Here is a 25,974-nt window from a genome sequence, read left to right on the forward strand (position 1 = left end):
TCAGCGCATGTGTGATCCAGGCCAGGGCAGCCCTTCTCTCTGGAGGGAGAGATGGCATCTTGGAGGAGAGGAGGGAGCCGGAGCTCGCAGGGAGCTTGGGGCAGGAGGAAGGCCATTCCAGAAGGTTCCGCCGGTCAGACCATCGCTGTGGGGAGAGCTGGGGCACCCCTGGTGCAGGGGTGAGGCGGCAGACGCCCCCGGCTCTGGACAGAGCTTTGGCTTTTCTGAACCCAGACCACTGTCCTATTTTTGCGTGAAGGGTGGCAGTGGTAACAGATTGGGGCTCTTCTAGGAACCAAGAGCAGGCTGGACACCACACTCCCGGGTCCGAAAAATCTCCTTCCTGCTACACCTCACCGCACAGAGAACGGACAAGATCTGTCTGTGCTGCCCCCCTTCCAGGCATCCTCGGGAGCCCCCCCCCCACGGCACAGACTGGGCACCAGACAGGGGAGGGGGCACCGGGCGGGGGAGGGGCGGCGAGCGGGGGAGGGGGCGGGGGCGGGGGCACCAGGCGGGGGAGGGGGGAGAAGTGAACAGAGGAGGGGGCAGAGGAGGGGGCGGTCCCAGACCCTCGGCCCCGCCCCTTCTCCATCTGCTGCTCCCCGGATCTCCGGGTGTTAAGGGGATGCTGAGGCTGGGTGACTACCTCCTCGCCCTCCAGTCCAGCACGCCTTGGAGGACCCCAGGCCCGGCTGTCTGGGCTCCTACAACATTGGCAGGCGGAAGCTGGTTTCCTGCTGACCCCGCCTGGCCCCCCGTCTGCCCTTGACCTTTGGCCCCGCGTCCTCCTTCTCCAGCGTGACCCCCGCTCTCCCCGGCTTGAGCTGTCAGCCTGCCGCTGGCTGAGCGCCCGGCTAGCCCCGCCGGTCTCCCAGCTCCGGGTCCCGGGAGTGCCGGGCCCAACGGCCTCCCCGCCCCGTCTGAGCACACTGCCCAGGTCCACACAGGCTGACCTCTGCGTGGATTCCGATCCGGATCTGACGGAGCTTTGCGGCTCCCTGAGCATAGAGGGCGCGGGAGGCAAGGTGGCTGGGTGGGGTGTGGGGCGCGCCCCACCTGGAAGAAACAGCACTGGAAGGACGGGCTGGAGGAGCTGGCCCTCCGCAGCCCGGACCGCCCTCCCTGCCTCCGCGTCCTCCCGCTTGGCCTGTCCGCCACTCACTCCCCAACCCCCCACACCCCCACACCCCATCCCCCACCCCATCCCCCCCACCCCACCTCCCCCACCTCCCCACACACCCCCCACCACCCCCACTCAACCCCCCACCCCCCACCACCCCCACTCAACCCCCCACCCCCCCACCCCCACTCACCCCCCCACACCCCACCCCACCCCCATCCCCCACCCCCCACACCCCCCACCACCCCTCACCACCACCCCCACTCACCCCCCACCCCCACCCCCCCACACCCCCCAACCTCCCCCACCTCCCCCCACACACCCCACACACCCCCACCCCCACCATCCCCCCACAGACCCCACCACCCCCACCATCCCCCCACACCCCCCCACCCCCCACCCCCTGCTGCCTTCACTCTCCTCTCTGGCCTGTCATCTCCACTCCTCCGTATGGTATGCCCCGCAACCAGCCGCAGCTCCTGTGCTCAGCGCATCTAGGGTGAAACCAGCAGCTGATCCTGATGCCAAGACTCGCATTTCTAATCCCAGCTCCTGAGCCGGCCCCGGTTCAGATGATGCCTCCAGCCTGGGGGAGGCATTAGCATCAGGCAGGGTCACAGAGGTCCCCACAGGTGTCCAGCCAAGCGGTGAGTGGTAAGCAGTGCCCGACACCGCCAAGCTGTGCATCCTGACCTGGGGACCGGGCCCCTCCATCTCACTGAGGTGCAGCAGCAGACCAGTGACACCTGGCCGGCCTTCTTCACCCTCCCTGTGTCCGTGTATCCAAATGTGACTTTCCATCCTAAATTAGCAGTGACCTATGACTGGTTTTGGCCAGTAGAATATGGCATAAACCACTCCATGCTGGTCTGAGCATTAAGGGTCACCAGGCGGTGCTAGTGGTAAAGACCCTGCCTCCCAACACAGGAGACTTGAGATGCGGGATCAACCCCTGGGTCAGAAAGATGCCCTGGAGGAGGGCACAGCAACCCACTCCAGTATTCTTGCCTGGAGGATTCCATGGACAGAGGAGCCTGGCGGGCCACAGTCCATAGGGTCGGAAAGGGTTGGACACCCCTGAAGCAACTTAGCATGCAAAGCTCTGCAATCGTGGGAACGAGCCTGCGAGGGGAGGAGAGAGCAGAAGGCCAGAGAGGAACCCTCTGCCGAAGCCTCAGCACCCAGCCCAAGGGCAAGGTCACACAGTCTACCCTGCGGACATGCCAACCGTAACCAGTGGAACCAGCCAGCTGGCCCACAGATTCACAAGGAATAAGATGTGGTTGTGTTTTAAGGCAACTATACTCCAATAAAAATTAATTAAAAAAAAAAAAAAGGAGTAGTTGTGTTGTTGTGTTTTCAGCTCCCAAACTTGGGGGAGTTTTGTTACGCAGCAGTAGCTTATGGATACAGGCGCCATACGGACTGGCTCTGAGTGTCACATAGTAGAAATAGGAGCCAGGAGAAGATCTCAGAGAAACTGGGCCTCATTGCAACTCCAGTCAACACCGAATGTGGCCATGGCCCCAAAGGAGGAGAAGGGCCACAGTGGCTCACACACGGCCTGGGTGTCTTGTACAGAGACCTGAGCTCAGACACACAGTCCACCAGGTGGCAGCCAGTCTCCAAAGCTGACCTCCAATGAGCCACGGTCCCTGGTGTTTCCCTCCTAGTTTAGTCCACCCCCGCCACAGGGTAACTCTGAACTGGCCCTTTGTTGTTCAGTCACCAAGTCGTGTCCAACTCTTTGTGGCCGCATGGACTGCAGCATGCAAGTTTTCTCTGTCCTTCATCATCTCCCGGAATTTACTCAAACTCATGCCCATTGAGTTGGTGATGCCATCCAACCATCTCATCCTCTGTCGTCCCCTTCTCCTCCTGCCCTCAATCCTTCCTAGCATCAGGAGCTTTTCTGATGAGTCGGGTTTCCCATCAGGTGGCCAAAGTATTGGAGCTTCAGCTTCAGTATTACAGATCCTTTTCTTCTTGATGGGTCTGAGTCGGTTTTCCTGTTGGTTTTCCAGATCAGTCTGTCGGTTTCCTGACTTTTCCTGTTGTAACGCCTCCCCTCCGTTCATGTCACGGAAGCACCAAGGCTGCAGACCACGTGGATAGCCCTGGCCCCGGCCCAGAGGAGGTGACAGCTAGGCTGGGCCTTGATGGCTGCATCATGGTTAGCCGGGGGCAGAGGGGTGTGCCTGGGCAAGCTGGTGCAGGCGTTGGCCGTCTTCCCGGGAGTCAGTGTGGCTTGCTGCCTCCCGGGTACCATCTCTGCCCAGGCAGGGCCCAGGTTGGCTCTCCGCAGCGATGTGATAGCCCTGGGCCTTGGTGAGGGCTGGAGGCCTGAAGATGGGGTAACACTGCAGAAATGTTGCATGGGGGTGGGGCAGGCCAGGCCTCAGGGGTCTTACCTCATGGATCAGGTTGGTGTCAGGACCCCCAGCCTCAGGGCTCAGCTGAGGCACGTGAGAGGAGCAGGGTCCAGAGACCACCAGCCCACACTTGCCTCCCATCAGCCTCCAGCTTGGTCAGCATGGTGGGCACCCCGTGGGGACACTGCCAGTCAGGTGCAATGTGTAGGCTGCCAAACCCAGTGGGGTTTGGGTTCACTCCCAGCTCTGCAACCAAGTCATTTCAGATCCTTGGTCCCAGCAGACTTAGTGCCCATCAACAGTCAGACTTTGGCAGGTTAACCAGCCAATCAGTGGGCTGTCTGTGCTTTGTGCCTGTCACTGCCAGCCCATGCTTCCAGGCCTAGCTTAAATGCCACCTCTTCCAAGAAGCCTTCCTCTCCGACCCCAGGCAAAAAGGCTCCATCCTGCCTCTCACGTCCCTTCGAAACCAGGACCCTTCACCGATTGCCAACCCCAGCTTATCGTGGAGAGCAGTTACTTGCTCCTATGTTGTATTTTTCTTTGATTCATCTCTGCCAACCCAAGGCCTGGTAAGTACACCTGATGGGTAGATGTTTGCAAAGTGAATAATAAAAAGTTGGCTAAAATTTCAAAGATCTGATCACCTTGCACTTACCATGTGGCAGGCACTGTCTTAAGTGCTTTATACATACAAACTCACTGACTTCTCAAAAGACCCCTGGTTCTGTTTGATCTGTGTGATCCCTGCATTTGGAACAGGTTTGGAAACTCAGGCACAGAGAGGCTCAGCCACCTGTCCAGAGTCACACAGCCTGGAAGCAGCGGGGTCTGTGCTCTCAGCCCCAGGACCACGGCACGTCGTCACTCCAGGGGTGCCGTGGGGGCACCAGGGACCAGGGCGGCAAAGGCACAAAGCCAAGGCCCCACAGCCAGCGGCCAAACAACCCTCCCGCCTTCTGGTCTCACCCTTCCTTCCTTGAAACAGGAGCCCAGGGCCTTGGGTCTCCAAGGTTGCTCCCCTTTCACTACGCCTCTTCAGAGGCGGCAAACAAGCTCTCCCCACAGAGGCAGAGCCGGTCTGGGCTGCTCCTCCCTTCTCCTGGTAACAGCTTTGCCCGCTGGCAACCTGTGGGCAGAGGAGCGGCGAGTTTGCGGGTTTGGGGTGTGTTCAGGGCATGCTGGTGATAGGTTCAGCCTTTGGTTGCAGGGAGGGCTGCTGGATGGAGGCTGGTGGTGTGGCCCCGGCCTCCCGACCAGGGGAGGAGGCGGGGAGGACCTGGGTTGCCCCCTGGCACTGGTACAGTTGAAAGAGACCTCCACCCCGAGGATAGAGCGTGGGGTGGACACTAACCCCATCATGAGGACCTCGCCATGAGCTCATCTAACCCTAAGCACCTTCCAAAAGCCCCGTCTCCTAAGACCACCATGCTGGGATGAGGGATTCGGCCCAAGAATTTGGGGAGGGAGGAAAACAGAGTTAGTCCCTGACATCTACTCAAAAAATAAGAAAAATGCTTAAATTTAAAAAGACGTGCCACTTTACACCATTAGGATTGCTGTCACTATTTAAGAAAAGAAAACAAAGGGCAATAACGTTCCCTTGGTGCAGATGTGAAGGATAGGAGCCCCCAGGATGCGCTGGCGGGCATGCGCAGTGGTGCAGCCTCTGTGGCGCACAGCCTGGCAGCTCCTTAAAAGGGGAAACACAACACCACCACGTGACCCAGCAAGTCCATGGCTCCCCTGGTGGCGCAGCCGTAAAGGACCCACCTGCCAACGCAGGAGACGGGGAACCATGGGTTCGATCCCTGGGTCGGGAAGATCCCTGGAGGGGGAAATGGCAACCCACTGGAGTATTCTCGCCTGGGAAATCCCACAGGCAGAGGAGCCTGGCGGGCTACAGACCATGGGGTCGCAAAGAGTTGGACATGACTGAGCGCCTGAGCACACATGCACACATATATTCCCTAAATAAATAATTGAAAGCACCCTTGTTCTTAGCAGCATTGTTCACAAATGACAGAAGGTGGAAAAACCCAAGTTCCACTGACAGATGAACAGGTAAGCAACGTGCGGTCTCTGCATACAATGGAATATCATTCAGCCTTAAACGGAAGGAAATTCTGACACCTGCTACCACGTGGATGGAGTTTGAGGACATTGTGCTCAATGAAATCAGCCAACATGAGAAACATAAATACTGTATGATTTCACTTACTGAAGGTCCCTACAGGAGTCAAACCCACAGAGAAAGAAAGTAGATGGTGGAGTTGGTGTTTAGTGAAGAACAGAGTCAGTTTTGCAACATGAAGAAAGATCTAAATATGGATGGTGGTGATGGCTGCACAACAATGTTACTGAATTGTACACCTAAGAATGGTTAAAATGGTAAATTCTGTTATGAATATTTTACCACAATAAAAGTTATATACATAGGTGGGAAAATCTAAGTAAGTATTGGCTATGTAAAGTTATAAAACTAAGTTCTCATCATGCTTTGTGTAAAGAAAGATTTAAATAGATACACGTCACTGCCCTGACTTTTTCCCAAAGAGTGCTGAATAGACGGGGCTTGGGGGGAAGTTACTGTAGGGAAACCTGCCGGGCACACCTCAGCCAGCTGAGCAAGGTCGACAGCACAGTGATCAGTCACGCTGATGGCCCGTGCCCCGGTGGGATGGGCTGAAGGCACTTCACCTCTGTAGTCTTCCTCCCAAAACCCAGGACCCTGGTCTGATTCTGAGAAAAACACTCGACATATCCCAGGCAATGGGGCTTCTTGCAAAATTCCTGGTCAACCCTCCTCAAGACAGCCAAGGTCATCAAACAAGCACAGTGGGAGAAACTGTCCCAGCCCAGAGGAGCTAAGGAAACAGGACGACTGATGTCATGTGGGACCCTGGGGGGCGGCGGTCTTGGGACAGAGAAAGTGTATTAAGTAAAAAGGAAGTCTCTGGATAGTGGCTTCTCCGGTGACTCAGTGGTAAAGAATCCGCCTGCAATGCAAGAGACACAGGTTTGATTCCTGGATGGGAAAGATCCCCTGGAGAAGGAAATGGCAACCTACTCCAGTTTTCTTGCCTGGGAAATCCCATGGACAGAGGAGCCTGGAGGCCTGCAGTCCATGGGGTCGCAAAGAGTCAGACATGACTTAGTGACAAAACAATAACAAGGCTCTGGATAAAGTCTGGACTGTAGTTATTAATGATGTATAGATATCAGGTCACTGGTAACAAAGGCACCAGACTAACATAAGATGTTAACATAAGCTGAAGCTCCAATACTTTGGCCACTGGATGCAAGAGCTGACTCATTGGAAGAGGCCCTGATGCTGGGAAAGACTGAGGGCAGGAGGAGAAGGGGGCGGCAGAGGGTGAGATGGTTGGATGGCATCTGACTCAATGGACGTGAGTTTGAGCAAACTCTGGGAGGCAGTGAAGGACAGGGAGGCCTGGTGCGCTGCCGTCCAGGGGGTCGCAAAGAGGCGGAAGCAACTGAACGACCGCATAAGATGTTAACTGGGGAAGCTGAGTGTGGGTATCAGGGAACTCTGGACTGTCTTTGCAATTTTTTCTGTTAACCTAAAACTTTTCTAAAATAAAAATTTACTAAAAATAAGCCATTCTCCAGACAGGGCTTCCTCCCTCCAGGGAGAGGGTCCTGCCCCTTCCTGGACCACTCAGGCACCCAGGGCAGCATGGGGCTGTGCTGACCAGTCTCCCTGGAGAATGACTCCAGTGAAGGCTCCTGGAAGCAGTCCCCCTGCACAGAGGGGGCCTGTCCTCAACCTCTCCCACTGAAGGCCGTTTTCTCTGAAAGTACTGTCCTGGGCTCACCTTTCCTCCCTTGCATATACAGTGATATAACCTTCTGGTGGAACACGGGGCTGTCAACAGTCCAAGGCTGATCTGACACATTTCATTCCTAAGAGATAGGTTTGTTTGTTTGTTTTAACCTGAATGTCTGGAGGATTTTCTTTTCTTTTGCTTTAAAGTTTCACAGTTTCATTTAGCTTTGTCTCTGAGTTAGTCATCCCAGGTTGACTTTCGTAGCACAAATAAGATGTGCTCTTTCAATGTGTCATTCAAGGTTGTTCATTTGTTTTAAATTTCAGAAACCGCTTTCTGGAATTCTGGTTCTGAGGCTTGCTCTGGGCCGTTGATCTGGTTTTCCTCCCTGGGGACTCCTGTAACCAGTCATATATTAGGTCGTTTCTGCCTGGTGTCCACATCTCTCATTCTCTCTCAAACCCTTTTATGTCTTCATCATTCCTTTTTGACTTAAAAACCTTTCCTACTTCCGATCTTCTGTTTATCTCCAAGCAGTATTCTTTCTGTTTACTTCTTCTTGGGTCCCTTTTCATTTTGTCTTCCATTCCCAGAATTATTTTTTCTTTTTATTGGGTTGGCTAAAAGATTCGTTTGAGTTTTTCCGTAAGGTAATATGGAAAAACCCGAATGAACCTTGTGGCCAACCCAATATTTCTAATTATTTCCTGAGCTCTTCAACTCTCAAATTTTCTTTTTCTCTAGTCACTTATTTTCTGCTAAAAAAAAATTATTTTTTAAAGTTGCATATGAATTAAAATTAACTCACATGTAAAAAGAAAAAGAGAAAGAGACATGAGGTGAATTGTGTTGTTCTTTCATGATTTCTATTATTTTCTTAATTTGGGGGCCTCTTTCTGAAAGTCCTAGGCTGGACTTTTCATCTGTTCTGTAGGCACGTCTCTTTCTTTTTACATGTGAATTAATTTCAATTCATGTGCAACTTTTTAAAATTTCATTTTTTTCAGCTTCACGGTGGGGCTTGTGGGGATCTTAGTTCCCGGACCAGGGACTGAACCTTGGCCCAGCAGTGAAAGTGCAGAGTCCTAACCCCGGACCTCCAGGGCGGTCCTGGTGGGCACAGCTTTGTGATGCCCACTCCTGTTTCATTGCTGTGCTGTCTGATAGCATTAGGCCCTAGCCACGTTTGACTATTTACATTTGAATTAATTAAAATGAAATGCTGTTGCACACTCAGCTTCTCATTTATACCAGCCACAGCTTAAATGCTCATTAACCACGTGTGGCTCCTGCATTGGGCTGCAGGGTTTCTAGAAAGTTCTACCAGACAGAGCTGGTCTGTAGGATCCCAACTCTCCGCCTTGCTTGTTTTCTTATAATAACTCTGGATAGCGTCAGGTGACCCTCCTGCAGCCTGCTCTGTTACAATTCTTGAAGCTCTCTGCCCCCACCCACTCAGCCCCAGGGGCCCAAGAACAGAGAGGTCTGTGGCCCCTCCATGCCCTCCTCCCTGTCCCCGCTGCCAGGCCCTCCTTGATTCCTACCTCGGCTTGAAAGCCCCTCCTCCGAAAAGCCTCCAGCCCCCCAGGGTGTGGCCGGGGGGGCCCCTGCTCCCCCAGCACCACTGACCGCTCCAGCTGGCCGCTCAGGCACAGGTCTTCCGCAAGAATGACTATAAGGGTCAGGTCTGCATGTCTGCACAGAGCAGGGCGAGAAGGAATGAGGCCTGGACACCGGCCTGCAAAGTAGAGAAACTGAGGCACAGAGTGGTCAACGAACCGGCCAGGGTCACACAGCACCTGAGACCCAGAGCCTAGATCCAGGCTTGCAGACCTAGTCTCCTACCCAAGGAGACAGAAGGCCAGGCAGTGGGGAGGGCATGACCACGTGGCTCCAAGTGGTGCCCGTACCACCGGCTGGGGGCAGCAAGGACTGGGAGGGGCAGAGGGGCTGGTCAAGGGGGCAGGGCGCCAGGCCCCTGCGCTGCGGTTCCTGCCCACAAGGTGGCGCGCTCCATCAGGCTCTGAAGCCAGGAACCCCAGTTTGTGCAGCAAGCCCCCGCCGCAGGCCGGCCGACTTGGGGGTCTCCACTTGGGGTCTGGGCTCTGCCACCTCCCTGGGGCCTGGCTAAGCCCTACCAAGAGCTAGGGATTCTATCCTGACCCCCCTTCTATAGGAAACACCCACACCCTAAGGACACAAACAGAGACAAGCTGACATATCTTGCATTTATCCCCACACTGCCTCCACTGAAAGATGCTCATTTGTTGTTATCTGAACATTTCCGAGATGCTGACACCACTCACAACAGAGGATGGCTCTGATGTAGGGTGGGCTGTTCATTTTTTCCCTAAAAATCTATTAAACTGAGGATGCATCTTACCTGGTAGCACTTTCAGTTCAGTTCAGTTGCTCACTTGTGTCTGACTCTTTGAGACCCCATGGACGGCAGCATGCCAGGCTGCCCTGTCCATTACCAACTTCCGGAGTTTGCTCAAATTCACGTCCACTGAGTCAGTGATGCCATCCAACCATCTCATCCTCTGTCATCCCCTAGCACTTGAGAGTCAAGGAAATAACATGAATTATGTTTCTGGGCGTCATTTGGCCAGCATTAGTACCACATTGAGAGTTCCTTGGACTGCAAGGAAATCAAACCAGTCAATCCTAAAGGAAATCAACCCTTAATAGTCATTGGAAGGACTGATGCTGAAGCTGAAGCTCCAATACTTTGGCCACCTGATGTGAAGAGCCGACTCATTGGAAAAGACTCTGATGCTGGGAAAGATTGAAGGCAGGAGGAGAAGGGAGAGGATGAGACAGTTGGATGGCATCATGGACTCAACGGACATGAATCTGAGCAAACTCTGGGAGCTAGTGGAGGACAGAGGAGCATCCATAGGGTCACAAAGCGTCAGAGACAGTTTACTGACTGAACAACAAGTACCAAATGGACTAAGTGCCTGCTGTATGCAAAGCAGTCCCAGGGGCTGGCGTGTGAACATGTGCTGATTGACTCAGAATACACTGAACGATCAGTCTTTCTACCTCTGGACTGGCAGGCAGGTTCAGCTCTGAGCAGTGGAGTGAGGAGCCAGTGATGGCCTTGCAGACCCTCAGCATGGCGGCCTTGAGGGCCAGGTGGCTACTCTGAGCCTGTGTTCTTGTAAGCAGCCTGCAAGGTCTGGTGTAACAAATACCGCAGACGAGGCCGCTTAAATACTAGGGATTTATTTTCCCACAGTTCACGGTTGGTTAGTCACTAAGTCGTGTCCGAGTCTTTTGTGACCTCACGGACTGTAGCCCTCTAGGCTCCTCTGTCCATGGGATTCTCCGGGCCAGAATACTGGCGTGGGTTGTCATTTCCTCCTACAGGGGATCTTCCCAACCCAGGGACCGAACCCGCATCTCCTGCATGGGCAGGCCGAGGGGAGGGTGCTGGGGGAGGCTGGGGAGGATGGGGAGGATGCTGGGGGAGGATGCTGGGGGGGGGATGGAGAGGATGCTGGGGGAGGATGGGGAGAATGCTGGAGGAGGATGGGGAGGATGCTGGGGGAGGATGGGGAGAATGCTGGGCGAAGGTGCTGGGGGAGGATGGGGAGGATGGGGAGGATGCTGGGGGAGGATGGGGAGGATGCTGGGGGAGGATGCTGGGGGAGGGTGCGGAGGATGCTGGGGGAGGATGGGGAGGGTGCTGGGGGAGGATGCTGGGGCCCCCAAATATCCTGTCATTTCAGTAAACACATGATCCTGTGACCATCAAACCCTCAGCCACCGTAGCTGTCCCCTCTCCCATGCTGTATCCTGAGGGGATTCAGGTTGGTGTAAGTCCAGACACTGATCTGAGATAGCTAAGATGCATATCAAAGGAATGATTCAATGAGACCAGACTCTCGCATCTTCCCTTATGTAAAAAAACACAAAAATCATTAGTCTGTTGTCGTTCAGTTGCTCAGTCGTGTCCGACTCTTTGCCACCCTGCGGACTGCAGCACACCAGGCTCCCCTATCCTTCACCGTCTCCCAGAGTTTGCTTATTCACGCCCGTTGAGTCGGTGATGCTCTCCAACCATCTCATCCTCTGTCACCCTCTTCTTCTTTGGGTTTCAATCTTCCCCAGAATCAGGGTCTTTTCCAATGAGTCAGCTCGTCACATCACATGGCCAAATTATTGGAGCTTCAGCTTCATCCTTGCAATGAAGATTCAGTGTTGATTTCCTTTAGGATTAACCGGCTTGATCTCCTTGCTGTCTAAGGGACTCTCAAGAGTCTTTCCTAGCACCACAATTCAAAGCATCAGTTTTCAGTGCTCAGCCTTTTTATGGTCCAACGCTCACATCCACACATGACCACTGGAAAAACCATAACTTTGACTATACAGACCTTCTCAGGAAGTGATGTCTCTGCTTTTTAATACACTGTCTAGGTTCATCATAGCTCTCCTTCCAAGTGTCTTTTAATTTCATGGCTGCAGTCACGGTCCGCAGTGATTTTCAAGCCCAAGAAAATAAAATCTGTCACTGCTTCCACTTTTCCCCCTTCTATTTGTCATGCTCTTCTGTCCATGGAATTCTCCAGACAAGAACACTGGAGTGGGTAGCCATTTCATTCCCCAGGGGATCTTCCTTACCCACAGATGGAACCCGGGTCTCCTGTACTGCAGGCAGTCTTTACCGTTTGAGCCACCAGTGCCCAGGCTCAGTGATTCTGGAGCACAAGAAAAGAAAAATCTCTCACTGCTTCCACTTTTGCACCATCTATTTGCCATGAAGTGATGGGACCAGGTGCCATGATCTTAGTTTTTTGAATATTGAGTTTTAAGCCAATTTTTTCACTCTCCTCTTTCACTTTCATCCAGAGGCTCCTCTTTGCTTTCTGCCATTAAAGTGGTATCATTTTCATATCTGAGGTTGTTGCTATTTCTCCCAGCAGCCTTGATTCCAGCTTGTGGTTCATCCAGCCCCGCGTTTCCCATGATCTACTCTGTATAGACGTTATATAAGCAGGGTGACAGCATACAGCCTTGACGTACTCCTTTCCCAATTGGAACCAGTCTGTTGTTCCATGTCTGGTTCTAACTCTTGCTTCTTGACTTGCATACAGATTTCTCAGGAGGCAGATAAGATGGTCTGGTATTCCCATCTCCTGAAGAATTTTCCAAGTTTTTTGTGATCCACACAGTCAAAGGTTTTAGCATTGTCAATGAAGCAGAAGTAGATGTTTTTCTGGAATTTCCTTGCTTTTTCGATGATCCAACGAATGTTGGCAATTTGATCTCTGGTTCCTCTGCTTTTTCTAAATCTAGCTTGGCCATCTGGAAGTTCTCAGTTCACGTACAGGTAAAGCCTAGCTTGAGGGATTTTGAGCATTACCTTGCTGGCATGTGAAATGAGCACAACTGTATGGTAGTTTGAGCATTCTTTGGCATTGCTTTTCTTTGAAAACTGATCTTTGCCAGTCCTGTGGCTACTGCTGCATTTTCCAAATTTGCTGACATATTGAGTGCAACATTTTAAGAGCATCAACTTTTAGGATTTGAAATAGCTCAGCTGGAACTTCATCACCTCCACTAGCTTGGATCATAGTAATACTTCCTAAGGTACCTTGACTTCACACTCCAGGATGTCTGGCTCTAGGTGAGTGACCCCAGCATTGTGGTTATCTGGGTCATTAAGACCTTTTTTGTATAATTCTTCTGTGTATTCTTGCCACCTCTTCTTAATCTCCTCTGCTTCTCTTAGGTCCATACTGTTTCTGTTCTTTATTGTGCCCATCCTTGCATGAAATGTTTCCTTGATATTTCCAGTTTTCTTGAAGAGATCTCTAATCTTTTCCATTGTACTGTTTTGTTCTATTTCTTTGCATTGATCACTGAGGAAGGCCTCCTTATCTCTCCTTGCTATTCTCTGGAACTCTGCATTCAGTTGGGTGTATCTTTTCCTTTCACCCCTGCCTTTCACTTCTCTTTTCTCAGCTATTTGTAAGGCCTCCTCAGACAACCACTTTGCTTTTTGCGTTTCTTTTGCTTTGGGATGGTTTTGGTCACCACCTCCTGTACAATGTTATGAACCTTTGTCCATAGTTACTCAGGCACTCTGTCAGATCTAATCCCTTGAATCTATTTGTCACTTCCACTATATAATCGTAAGGAATTTGATTTAAGTCATACCTGAATGGCCTAATGGTTTTCCCCACTTTCTTCAATTTAAGTCTGAATGTTGCAATAAGGAGTTGATGATCTGAACCATGGTCAGCTCCAGGTCTTATTTTTGCTGATTGTTAGAGAACTTCTCCATCTTCAGCTGCAAAGAATATAATCGATCTGATTTGGGTATTGACCATCTGGTGATGTCCACGTGTAGAGTCATCTCTTGCGTTGTTGGAAGAGGGTGTTTCTACAACCTGTGTGTTCTCTTGACAAAACTCAGCCTTTGCCCTGCTTCGTTTTGTATTCCAAGGCCAAACTTGCCTGTTACTCCAGGTATCTCTTGACTTCTCACTTTTGCATTCCAATCCTCTATGATGAAAAAGGCATCTTTATTTGGTGTTAGTTCTAGATGGTCTTGTAGTTCTTCATAGAACTGTTCAACTTCAGCTTCTTCAGCATTATTGGTTGGGGCATAGATTTGAATTACTATGATGCTGAATGATCTGCCTTGGAAATGAACCAAGATCATTCTGCCATTTTTGAGACTGCACCCGATTACTGCATTTCAGACTACTGTTGACTATGAGGGCTACTCCATTTCTTCTAAGGGATTCTTGCCCACAGTAGTAGATAGAATGGTCATCTGAATTAAATTCACCAATTCTGGTCCATTTTAGTTCACTGATTCCTAAGATGTCAGTGTCCTCTCTTGCTATCTCCTGCTTGACCACATTCTATCCACCTCGATTCGTGGACCTAACAGTCCATGCTCCTAGGCAATATTGTTCTTTACAGCACTGGAGTTTCAACACGAGACACATCCACAACCGGGCATCATTTCTGCTTCGGCCCAGCCTCTCCATCAGTAACGGCCCTCTCTTCTTCCCTAGTAGCATATTGGACACCTTCCGGCCTGGGGGGCTCATCTTCTGGTGTCATATATTTTTACCTTTTCATACCGTTCATAGGGTTCTCAAGGCAAGAGTACTGGAGTGGTTTACTATTCCCTCCTTCAGTTAGCCACGTTTGGTCAGAACTCTGAACTATGACATGTTTGTGTACACAGCCTGGCTCATAGAGCTTCATTGAGTTACACAAGCCTCTTTGCCTTGACAAGGCTGTGATCCATGAAGAAAAAGCACTAAAATCATTAGAGATGTCTGTTTTTGTGATTATCAGTAATCGTTTGTCATTCAACTACTCTTTCTCTATCTATCCCCCAAGCAAAAACTGGTGTATACCCTGTTGTTGTTGAGTCTCTTAAGTTGAGTCTGACTCTTTGCAACCCCATGGACTGTAGCCCTCCAGGCTCCTCTGTCCATGGGATTTCTGAGGCAAGAATACTGGAGTGGGTTGCCATTTCCTTCTCCAGCTAATCTTCCCGATTCAGGGATCAAATCAGCACCTCCTGCATTGTAGGTGGATTCTTTACTGCTAAGCCACCAGGGAAGCCCAAGTCTCCTTTCCTGACCTCTTTGGAACAAGTCCCTCAGAGGTATCTGAAAGCCTGCCATCATCCTAGGCTAAGTGAGCCTGCCAAATAAAACATAATTCTCGGGACTTCCCTGGTGGTCCAGTGGCTAAGACTCTGTGCTCCCAATGCAGGGGGCCCAGGTTCGATCCCTGGTCAGGGAACTAGATCCCACATGCCACAACTAAGACTCCACATGCCGAAACTAAAGATCTCACGTGTTGCAACTAACACCCGGCACAGCCAAATAAACAGATACATTAAAAAATAAAAATAAAAAAAAAATAAAACATAATTCTCAACTTTTAGGCTATGCAAATTTTTTTCAGTTGACACTTGCCTCAGGGAACGCTTCTGGAGCACCTGAGGTGGGAGCCTTGAGGACTGGATTGGAGGTGGGGAGGTGCGTTAGGGTATTGGTGTGGTCTGGGCGTTAGCTATGGATTCTTGGAGGTGCCTGGAGGACTCCTGCTGTCATCGGGTTTAGGGCAGAGCAGGGGAGCTGGGCTGAAGACACATAAAGCAGATGGGACCATCAAGGCAGAGCCCAGAGGACCCAGTGGAGGAGGGGTAGCTGAGAGGGCAGACCTGGGGTGTGGGGTCTTTCAGATCCTCCTACTCCAAGCCCCAGCAGCATCCCCCAGGTCAGGCTTGCATGAATAGTTAATTGTGGGGCCCCCAACCCAGGATGAGGACCTATTGTTTTGCAGGTGTGGTCCCCAGTTCAGTTCAGTTCAGTCGCTCAGTCTTGTCTAGCTCTTTGCAACCCCATGAACTGCAGCACGCCAGGCCTCCTTGTTCATCACCAACTCCCTGAGTTTACCCAAACTCACGTCCATTGAGTTGGTGATGCCATCCAACCATCTCATCCTGTCATCCCCTTCTCCTCCTATCCTCAATCTTTCCCAGCATCACGGTCTTTCGAAATGAGTCAGTTCTTCGCATCAAGTGGCCTAAGTATTGGAGTTTCAGCTTCAACATCAGTCCTTCCCATGAATATTCAGGACTGATTTCCTTTAGGAGGGACTGGTTGGATCTCCTTGCAGTCCAAGGGACTCTTAAGAGTCTTCTTCAACACCATAGTTCAAAAGCATCAATTCTTCGGTGCTTAGCTTTCTTTATAGTCCAACTCTCACATCCACACATGACTACTGGAAAAACCATAGCTTTGACTAGACGCACCTTTGCTGACAAAGTAATGTCTCTGCTTTTTAATATGCTGTCTAGGTTGGTCATAACTTTCCCTCCAAGAAATAAGTGTCTTTTAGTTTCATGGCTGCAGTCACCATCTACAGTGATTTTGGAGCCCCAAAAGTGTAAAGTCAGCCACTGTTTCCCCATCTACTTGCCATGAAGTGATAAGACCAGATGCCATGATCGTAGTTTTCTGAATGTTGGGCTTTAAGCCAACTTTTTCACTCTCCTCTTTTACTTTCATCAAGAGGCTCTTTAGTTCTTCTTCACTTTCTGCCATAAGGGTGGTGTCATCTGCATATCTGAGGTTATTGATATTTCTCCCGGCAATCTTGATTCCAGCTTGTGCTTCTTCCATCCCAGCGTTTCTCATGATGTACTCTGCATATAAGTTAAATAAGCAGGGTGACAATATACAGCCTTGACGTACTCCTTTTCCTATTTGGAACCAGTCTGTTGTTCCATGTCCAGTTCTAACTGTTGCTTCTTGACCTGCATACAGGTTTCTCAAGAGGCAGGTCAGGTGGTCTGGTATTCCCATCTCTTTCAGAATTTTCCACAGTTTATTGTAATCCATACAGTCAAAGGCTTTGCTCTTTCGATGACCCAGCAGATGTTGGCAATTTGATCTCTGGTTCCTCTGCCTTTTCTAAAACCAGCTTGAACATCTGGAAGTTCACGGTTCACGTATTGTCGAAGCCTGGCTTGGAGAATTTTGAGCATTACTTTACTAGTGTGTGAGATGAGTGCAACTGTGTGGTAGTTTGAGCATTCTTTGGCATTGCCTTTCTTTGGGATTGGAATGAAAACTGACCTTTTCCAGTCCTGTGGCCACTGCTGAGTTTTCCAGATTTGCTGGCATATTGAGTGCAGCACTTTCACAGCATCATCTTTCAGGATTTGAAATAGCTCAACTGGAATTCCATCACCTCCCCAGCTTTGTTCGTAGTGATGCTTCCTAAGGCCCACTTGACTTCGCAATGCAGGATGTTTGGCTCTAGGTGAGTGATCACACCATCATGATTATCTGGGTCGTGAAGATCTTTTTTGTATAGTTCTTCTGTGTATTCTTGCCACCTCTTCCTAAAATCTGCTTCTGTTAGGTCCATACCATTTCTGTCTTTTTTTTGAGCCCATCTTTGCATGAAATGTTCCCTTGGTATCTTTAATTTTCTTGAAGAGATCTCTAGTCTTTCCCATTCTATTGGTTTTCTCTGTTTTTTTGCACTGATCACTAGGGAAGGTTTTCTTATCTCTCCTTGCTATTCTCTGGAACTCTGCATTCAAATGGGTATATCTTTCCTTTTCTCCTTTGCTTTTCACTTCTCTTCTTTTCACAGCTATTTGTAAGGCCTCCTCAGACAGCCATTTTGCTTTTTTGCATTTCTTTTTCTTGGGGATGGTCTTGATCCCTGTCTCCTGTACAATGTCATGAACCTCCGTCCATAGTTCATCAGGCACTCTATCAGATCTAGTCCCTTAAATCTATTTCTCACTTCCACAAATCTGTTTCTCACTTCCACTGTATAATCATAAGGGATTTGATTTAGGTCACACCTGAATGGTCTAGTGGTTTTCCCTACTTTCTTCAATTTAAGTCTGAATTTTGCAATAAGAAGTTCATGATCTGAGCCACAGTCAGCTCCCGGTCTTGTTTTTGCTGACTGTATAGAGCTTCTCCATCTTTGGCTGCAAAGAATATAATCAATCTGATTTCAGTGTTGGCCATCTGGTGATGTCCATGTGTAGAGTCTTCTCTTGTGTTGTTGGAAGAGGGTGTTTGCTATGACCAGTGCGTTCTCTTGGCAAAACTCTATTAGGCTTTGTCCTGCTTCATTCTGTACTCCAAGGCCAAATTTGCCTGTTACTCCAGGTGTTTCTTGACTTCCTACTTTTGCATTCCAGTCCCCTATAATGAAAAGGACATCTTTTTTGGGTGTTAGTTCTAAAAGGTCTCGTAGGTCTTCACGAACAGTTCAACTTCAGCTTCTTGCCAGCCTTAGATTCTGGAAGCTAGGGATGAGCAAGTTTCTCTTCGGTAGGGGGGCTTCCCTAGTCGCTCAGAGAGTAAAGAATCTGCATACAATACAAAAGACTTGGGTTCAACCCCTCCATCGGGAAGATCCCCTGGAGAAGGAAATGGCAACCCACTCCAGTATTCTTCCCTGGGGAATCCATGGACAGAAGAGCCTGGTGGGCTACAGTCCATGGGGTCACAAAGAGTCAGACAGGCCTAGCTTTTCCCCCCACCCCCACCCCCAGGGTCTCCCCGCAGGGGAGATGGAGGAGAGTGGAGGGTTGGTGGAGGGTATCCCTTGAATAACAAAGGTGTGACTTGGGGAAAGCAGTCCAGATCCCGAGGACAGGAAGTCCCCTCCCTTGGCGTGGGGCTCAGCCCCTGCTAGGTATGCCAGCCTAGAGGGAGTGCGTGCCCCACACCAACCCTCTCCTGTAGGCTCTAGGTTGCCTCCCCTCGGTGGGCACCGTGGCGTCAGGGTAAATGCGGTCCCTTTGGGATGTGGTCACCACGGGTGGGTGCCCGTCTCGGACCCAGCTCGGAGCCACAGGCGGGTCACTGCGGCCGCCTCTGGGATGTGTGGCCGGCGGACGGCGGATGAAGGGACAGCGGCACGCGTGCCCATGCGTGGCGGGGCCCGTGCCGTCCGCCCTATAGACTTGCGGGGCCGCGGGACGCAGGGCGGAGGCGGCGGATGGTCGCGCGGAGGAGCCGCCGCGCGTCCGCGTGGGTGCAGGTGGCGGGGGCGCACGTGCGCCACCCAAACAAAGGCGGCGCCGCGTGACCGCGCTCGTTCTCGCGCGCGGACCCGCCAGGGCAGGCGCGCCCCCGCGGGACGGCCGCGCCGGGGCGGGAGGGCAGAACCAAGGACGTAGAAGGGGGCGCGGCTCCTTTAAGGCGCGGCGCGGGGCGTGGCGAGCCGGCTGAGGCCTTGAGGCGTGGCGACGCGGGGCGGGGCTAGCCGGCTCAGGTCTTGGGGCGTGGCGACGTGGGGCGGGGGCGGGGGGCGTGGCGTGGCGACGCGGGGCGTGGCGTGGGGCGTGGCGGCGGCTGCGCAGGCCGGGCCGGGGGCGCGCAGACTCCGCGCAGCGGGACGCGAGCGCGCGACCTGGCGCCGCCGCCGCCGCCTCCGCGCTCGTGGCCCGGACCCGCGGGGCCGCCGCCTCCTCCGGGCTCCCCGGCGCCGCTCGGCTCCCGCGCGGGTGGCAGGTGCAGCGCGGCCGGGCGGCTGGCGAGGGGGGCGCCGAGGCGGCGGGTGGATGAGAGGTGGCCCCGATCTCCGCGCAGGGTAAGCGGCAGGCGCGCGCGGACGCCCACTCGCCGGACACGCAGACCCGCTCAGGGGCTGGCCGGCCCGCAGCCCGGCCGTGCCCTCCACGCGACCGCAGCCAGCGGCCCTCCGAGCCGGGACCCGCGCGGGCGCGCCCCCCATACACGCCCCCGGGTCCCGCGCGGCCTGGGCGCGCGTCACGGCCACCCCCTTCCCGCGCGCGCGGGCCCCGGCGTCTCTGGTCCCGCGTCGTGCCCGGCCGGCCGGGGAGAGGAGGACGTCCCTTGGGCGCGGAGCCTGAGATGGGAGGGTGGTCGGTGGGGCGCAGGCCGCCGGGTCCAGGCTGGGGCGCGTGTGGGCGCGGTGAATGTCGTCTTAGGAGCTCACTCTCTGGGGACACAGCAGAGGTGGAGGGCGACCCCGGCCCCTGTGCCCCTGGAGATGACCCTGCCGAAAAGTTGCCCTCCCCGCACCTCTCGATTTGCCCCGTCTCCTTTCCCTTTGTTCCGGACTTTTAGCTGGTGGGGCTCTGCTGGGGCCCAGCCTAGCGGGCAGGCGAGGAGGAGAGGCGTTGGGCAGCAGTCCCCAACCTGGGGCGCCCCCTGCCCAGAGCAGGCCCTGCACCCCTGGGCAGGCCTACTACCAGGTGGGCTGGGGCACCTGTCCGTGCGAGGAGCAGCGCCCCGGCCGTGGCCCTGGACCTATGGCTTATGGGCTGGAAGCCGAGCCCACCCTGGGGGTGTTGCCAGCCCTACATTTCCGGAGGCGGGGAGGATTTGGTTTGGGCGACACCTTTTGCAGCACCGGATTCCTTTCTCGCCTTCCTAGTTCTGTGCATCCACCCCCCCACACAAAAATGGAGGTGCCTGGGCCCTAGCCCCCATCACAGCCCGGCCTTAGGGCTTGTCTTAGGCCTGGGCCCGGCAGGATGAGCAGGGCTGTGCAGCGATTGAGAGAGAAGTTTGGGGGTCTTGTCTGCGTGGCATCTATCTGCTCAGTGACCTTGGGCAGGAAGGCCTTGAGCCCTCCCTTGCCTCAGTTTGCCCAGCAGTAAGCGGGGAGGGGGCTGACAAGAGCATTAGATGGTGCAGCCCCCACCCCACTTCTGGACTGGACACACCCAGGGCAGAGATCCCAACACCAGGAGAGGCCACGGTGCCCTTCCCTTCCGGGCGGCTGTTGTTGCCCTGACTGTGCCCGTGTGTCCCAGGCCCATTTGGGACACAGAGTTCGGCTGGATGATTGTGTTCCAGGTGTTGTCCTTGTCCCCTGCTAGGATGAAACCACATTCCACAACAGTTAGCTGGGACCCCTGGGATCAGGGACCTCGGTAAACCTGCCACTCCTTTCTACCGCTGCTCCTCTGAAGACTCCCTGCCTGGTCCAGGTCAGGGGCCTGGCCTTCCTGTCCTTCCCTCTGCCTCAGCCTTGATGTCGCTGCCTCTGCAGCCCTGTGCCCGTGGGCAGGGGTCTCGACCCGCAGTCTGGACATGGCTGGATTCATGGGGGCGGGGTGTTCTAGCCTGGTCCTGGGCCTGGGGAGGTGGGTTCCCCCCCAGGGCCTCTGCACGGGTGCCCGCTCTCCTCTGCCCTTCTCTCCACGGGGCTGCCTTGGCTGATGGGCTGTGGGGGTGTGGCTGTCCCAGCTGTGTGGCCTGGGGATGGGCAGGACCTGTCCCTGTGCTATCTGCCCGCCCACGCTCGGGAGAGGCATTTCCTGGAAACCGCACAGGGAAGCTTCTGAGTGTGTCCTGCGTGATCCTGGCTGCCCTGAGCCTGCATCTCCCACCAAGGCAGGCAGGGGCCCTTCGTGAGAGCAGAACCTGGTGGTCTCTCCAAGCCGTCGGCCGATGAGGTGCTCCTCACCTCTCCAGCCAGAGCGGGCGTCAAGAAGCCGATGGTCACCAGCTCCGTGTGACCTCTGCTTCCGCTGCCCTCCCCCAGCCTCACCCTCGCCAGCCAGAAACAGGAGCCCTGGGCCGGCTTTTCCTGAATCACCGTTTCTTGCTGTCTGATGGAAGAGAATAGTGGCTCGGGCACGACTAACACAAAGTGTCATTAGGTTCTAGTGAGAGCGCTGTCGCCAGGGGAGGCCGGAGGCCTGAAGCGCGCTTCCTCTTTGTATCCGAGTATCCGAGTGATGTTACGGGTGACGGATCCCAGCGCCAGGCCCAGCTCGCATCTCACGAGTCAGTGTCATCGGAGAAGCGCAGGGCTCCCCTCGATGCTTGCAGGGTCTGACGCATGTGGGTGGTTCTGAGCACCCGCAGACGGGTGGACGGAGCCACCTGTCTGTCTCCGGTCATCTCGTGGGCGGCAGGGGGCCCCTTCCACCTCCCCACACGTCACGGTTTGCCAGTTCCCCCCTGAAGCCAGTTGCACCCGAGCTTTGCGCGGGAGTGGGGTTCCCGTTGTGGAGCGGTGTGGCTCCAGCCAGACCCTCATTTCTGGGGGCAGCGCTCTCTCGGGGACCTGGGCTGATCTCCCTTCTCGCGGGGCTTCTGGCGTTTGAGCCCCTGTGTGAGTCTGGATGGCGGGCTCCTGTGGAGTTGGTGCGCTGGGGCCTCACTGAGCGTCTAGGGAGCTCCAGTACATGGAGGGCGTGTGCCCACTGGGATGGAAGACCCTGCTGGGGGCCGTGTGACTGGCCTGCCCCCTCTCCTGTGAGATGGGCGGGGGGCTCCTCACCTGCCGTCCGCAGGAAGGAGACCATCTTAGAAGCCAAGTACAGGGCTGCTCCCCAGCGAGGCTGCTGACAGCCTTGGGGCGTGTAGCAGAGCATTCTTGTTCTTAAAAAACTGGGCTGTGAAGGTGACGACAAGGAGGAATACAGACGCTCTGGCCCGGGGTGGGGGCAGCTTCTGTTTATGAGCCCAGACCTGCCGTGTGGCCACTCAGGTGGTGCTCGGAAGGCCTTTGGTCGGGGACTCGAAAGCCGGCCTGGGGGCCTTGGGCACCGTGGAGGGTCGAGGTCTGAGTTCTCTGCTTTTGGGTGGTATGGCAATGGCGGCTCTCTTTGGGTCTTTATCCTGGGCAGAATCCAGAAAATGCCTTTGTACCCGGGGTGAGAGTTCAGGTGCTGGCCAGGGGGCAAGGAGCAGGCCTGGGTCCCTGATGGGGATGCTCACTTCGTGACTAGGGTGGTGAAGGCCCAGCCAGCCCGGTGGAGGGGCGGCCTGGCCGTCTGCTCGGAGCTGGCCGCCATCGGAGAAAAGCGATCAGTTCACTTGAGAACTTATAGGCAGGTCGTCTGACTTCTCTTACAAACAGACATGGAGCAAGAAGGAGAGGGTATCCCTAATTAGAGAAAACTGTGTTCTCCGCGCCTCTGGCGTCCACGTGTGGACTGAACTGAGGGGCCGGGCAGAGGCTTGGGACTGTAATTCACCACTAATGACAGTCGCCATCTCGGGGCTCTCGTTAAGACTGTTATAATCAGGGGTGTGACTATGTTTAAGCCCTGTGATTGAAGTCCCCAGTGGTTACACCGGCAGAAGGAAGTACTGGCCTGTTAAAAAAAAAAGGATGGTAACAGAAATCACTCAGTTCAGCGTCAGACGACGTTGTGCTTGGCGTATTTCGCCCACTGTCCGCGAGGCCCTCACAGCCTGGCAGTCACCCGTCCTGCAGAGGCAGAGACGGGTCTGGAGAGGCGGGCGGCTGGCCTCAGCCCCCTGTGGGTTTGGTGGCTCAGCCAGGATAGGTGGGTTGGCTGCAGAGGCTGTCCTCTTAAACCTCACCGGCCCCCTGAGGATCAGTGGAATTTCTGGGGGTTTGTGAAAGAAGCGTAAGGAGTAAGTTTACAGTCAAAATGAGAAGTCTCTCTGCCATTACAGGTGCGCTAATAGCAAGAGTATCTCTTACCCCAGGCCTGATCGTGTTCCTTGCACTTTACGTGATTGATTTTCATAACAGCTGGAGCCTGGGGCTGTTATTCGCTGCCCCTTACATATGAGGCAGCCTTGGCACAGAGAGGTTAACTAACTTCCCTGAGGCCACACGCTGGTGAGTGGCAGAGCTGGGTTCTTGTTCCTAAGCTGAGTACCGTGTGCAAGGTGGGGTTAAGTGTGGAAAACGCCTGGTCTGTCACTGTGTGTTCTTGGGCAAGACGCTTAACCTCTCTGGGCCTCGGGACACAAGGGTCTTGGAGTGGAATATAGAAACTGGAGGCCTGAAAACTGGCCCTGGCCCAAGCTGGCGGCATCTGCACCGCCTCTTCCAGGAAGGCGCTGGGGGTGGGCCCCAGCCATTGCAGCTTCCGCCAGGAGGGGAGTCGTGGTTAAAGAGGGCAGCGCACCCCCTCCCCAGCACGGGCGGGTTTGGGTGGAGCGGCCCTGGTTGTCCCCTGGGAGCTCAGACCACACCCCAGGAGCGGCACCTGACACCACCCTGGGCGGCTCCCTCTGTGAAGCAGGGAGGCCTTCAGAGAGCCTGGCTCTGTCCCTTGGGAATGGAGTGGAGGTGGGGGGCAGGCCTACCCAGAACCCCCCGGCGCCGCCAGACCCCATCTGGGAGAACCAAGGGTGCAGGTGCCGTCAAGGGCTGGGTGGTCTGGGGCCCCCGGGGAAACACTCATCCCTCGGTGATCAGGTCTCCCCCTCGGTGGGAAGCGCCGCTGCCTCCAGCCCTGCCCTGTGGGCGGGGTGGGGGGTACGTGGCACACGGAGGCAGGAGGCCCCCCAGCCCCTCGGCACGGAGTACGGGGTGGGCACACCTGAGCCCAGCCCTGAGTCTCAGAGGCCCAGCCTCCCTCTCCAGCCCTCCCCCCTCCACCTCGGTCGGTGTGCCGCCTGTGGGGCTGTTGGCACGGCAGACCCTTGCGTAGGGCACATCTCTGCTCCACCCCGCCTTGCTGGGGAGGCCTTCCCTGGGCACCCTGACTGCAGAGCCCCCCTCACTTGCTGCCCCCTCCCCGGCCAGTCGTTGTCCTCCTCCCCGGAGGCAGGGGCTGGCGCTCCCATCTGTCCTGCTCTCAACAGCCAGGGTAGGCCTGAGTGGAGGCGCCCCTTGCAATGAGCCGAGGCCGCAGCCTTGCTCTGCCCTTGGGGGTCCCCTCTGCAGCCTGGCCTCCAGGGGCCAGCAGCTTTGGGTCCTGGGGTCCTGGCTGTGGGGAGCCCACCTGTGGCTGAGCTAAGCTGGGGGCTGGCGGTGGGGAGGGGCCGGGCTCCCCGAGGGCAGGGGGCAGGCCTGGACAGTGAGAGAGGTACACTTGACCCAGGTCCAGTTCGCATGCCGTGAAATCCACCCATCGCGAGTGCAGTTCACCGACTTCCAGCGGATCCACAGAATTGTGCAAGCATCGCCACAATCTAATTTTAGAACGTTTTCATCACCCCCTTCAGCAATCACTCATTCCCTCTTTCTCTCCAGCCTCTGACAACCGCTAATCTGCTTTCTGTCTCCATGGATTTGCCTGTCCGGGACCTTTCATATCTGTGGAATCATACGCTCTGGGGCCGTTGGACTCTGCTTTCCATCACTTAGCAGGGTGCGTTTTCATCCGCGTGGCAGCGGGCAGTGGCAGAACTGTGCTGGGCGCCTCTTCTGAGATGCGGCCTCTCTTCCCAATCCCAGGTGGCCCTGGACCACCTTTTCTCATGAGTCTGGGGGGGCTTTCCTTGCCTCACCAGGCACCTGGGGTCAGGTCAGAGTTCGTGGCTGTCTGAGAACTCCATGCTGGCACCACGAGCCATTTCATGTGACTCATTTTTAGTGGCCTTCGGTAAACTTAGCTTTCAGTGGGAGCTGCATGCAAGTCACTGCCTCCAGGAAGCCTTCCTGGCCTTCCCTCGACCCTGCATTTAGGGCCCTTGTGCCTGTTGTCCTATGTGTGGTCCTTTGTTTACCTGCCTGCCTTCTGGAGCTCCTGGAGGGCCACGTTTCATCCCATCCCTGGCTGGCCTCGTTGGAGATAGGGTCTGGGGGTGAAGGGTTGCAGATGGTGGGGAGGTGGCATGTTTGTGAAGCCGTGGGTCCCGTGGGGCTCTCTGGCTGCCCCGCTGTTTCTCTCCCTTGATTACCTTCTGTTAGTGTGTGATCACTTGACTTTGCAACTCTGCCGTCTGTGTCCTCCAGAGCGGCTCAAGGGCAGGCCCGGGTCTGGCTGTGGGTGTCCTGGGTGTGATGGCAGAGCCCCCCGCCCCCCCGCCCCCCGCCGGCTCTGTCCTGCCCGCCCCGCCCTGCACTGAGCCACCTGCGGGGTGTTTGGTTTTCTTTTCTTTAATAATCAACCGTGTTTTTTAGAACAGTTTTAGATTTATAGCAGTGTTACAAAGATCACACAGAGGGTGCCCCTGGGCCTGTCCCTTCCCACAGTCTCTCTTATTACTACCATCCTGTACCTCAGTGTGGAACAGTGTTGTCGTTAATGAACAGGCAAGTGCGGATACATTGTTAACTGAAGTCTGCGATTGTTCAGATTTCCTTAGTTTTCACCCGATGTCCTTTTTTCTTATCCCAGGACCCCACCCGAGACACCATGTTACATTTAGTTATCACATCTCTTTCAGATTCTCTGGACTGGGACAGTTTCTTGGACTTCTCTTGTGTTTGATGACTTGACAGTCTTGAGGAATCTTTTTAAACTGTG

The 25,974-nt window shown here is 54.4% G+C and overlaps 1 protein-coding gene, 1 long non-coding RNA gene and 1 other non-coding gene across 7 annotated transcripts in view; 2 read left to right on the forward strand and 1 right to left on the reverse strand.

Annotated features, from left to right (window-relative positions):
• Positions 1-10,504: 10,504 nt before the first annotated feature.
• Positions 10,505-13,741, reverse strand: LOC145503621 (uncharacterized). Its single transcript, XR_014051599.1, has 2 exons — positions 10,982-13,741; positions 10,505-10,923 (listed from the first exon to the last, which is right to left on the reverse strand). It is a non-coding gene; the product is annotated as an uncharacterized LOC145503621 (long non-coding RNA).
• A 1,254-nt stretch (positions 13,742-14,995) lies between these two features.
• On the forward strand, positions 14,996-15,068 carry TRNAG-CCC (transfer RNA glycine (anticodon CCC)). Its single transcript has one exon. It is a non-coding gene; the product is annotated as a tRNA-Gly (tRNA).
• A 4,130-nt stretch (positions 15,069-19,198) lies between these two features.
• The window catches only part of GRAMD4 (GRAM domain containing 4), a 67,912-nt gene continuing 61,136 nt past the window's right edge, over positions 19,199-25,974 (forward strand). For all 5 annotated transcript variants that reach the window (XM_081595004.1, XM_081595002.1, XM_081595001.1 and 2 more), the window contains exon 1: positions 19,199-19,403. In XM_081595004.1, coding sequence (XP_081451130.1) covers positions 19,375-19,403 — 29 coding nt within the window. In that variant the 5' untranslated portion in view covers positions 19,199-19,374. The remainder of the gene's footprint in view (positions 19,404-25,974) is intronic.

Source organism: Giraffa tippelskirchi, chromosome 4 (assembly GCF_054371585.1).
Source record: "Giraffa tippelskirchi isolate mGirTip1 chromosome 4, T2T-mGirTip1v1.2.pri, whole genome shotgun sequence".
Classification (NCBI taxonomy): domain Eukaryota; kingdom Metazoa; phylum Chordata; class Mammalia; order Artiodactyla; family Giraffidae; genus Giraffa; species Giraffa tippelskirchi.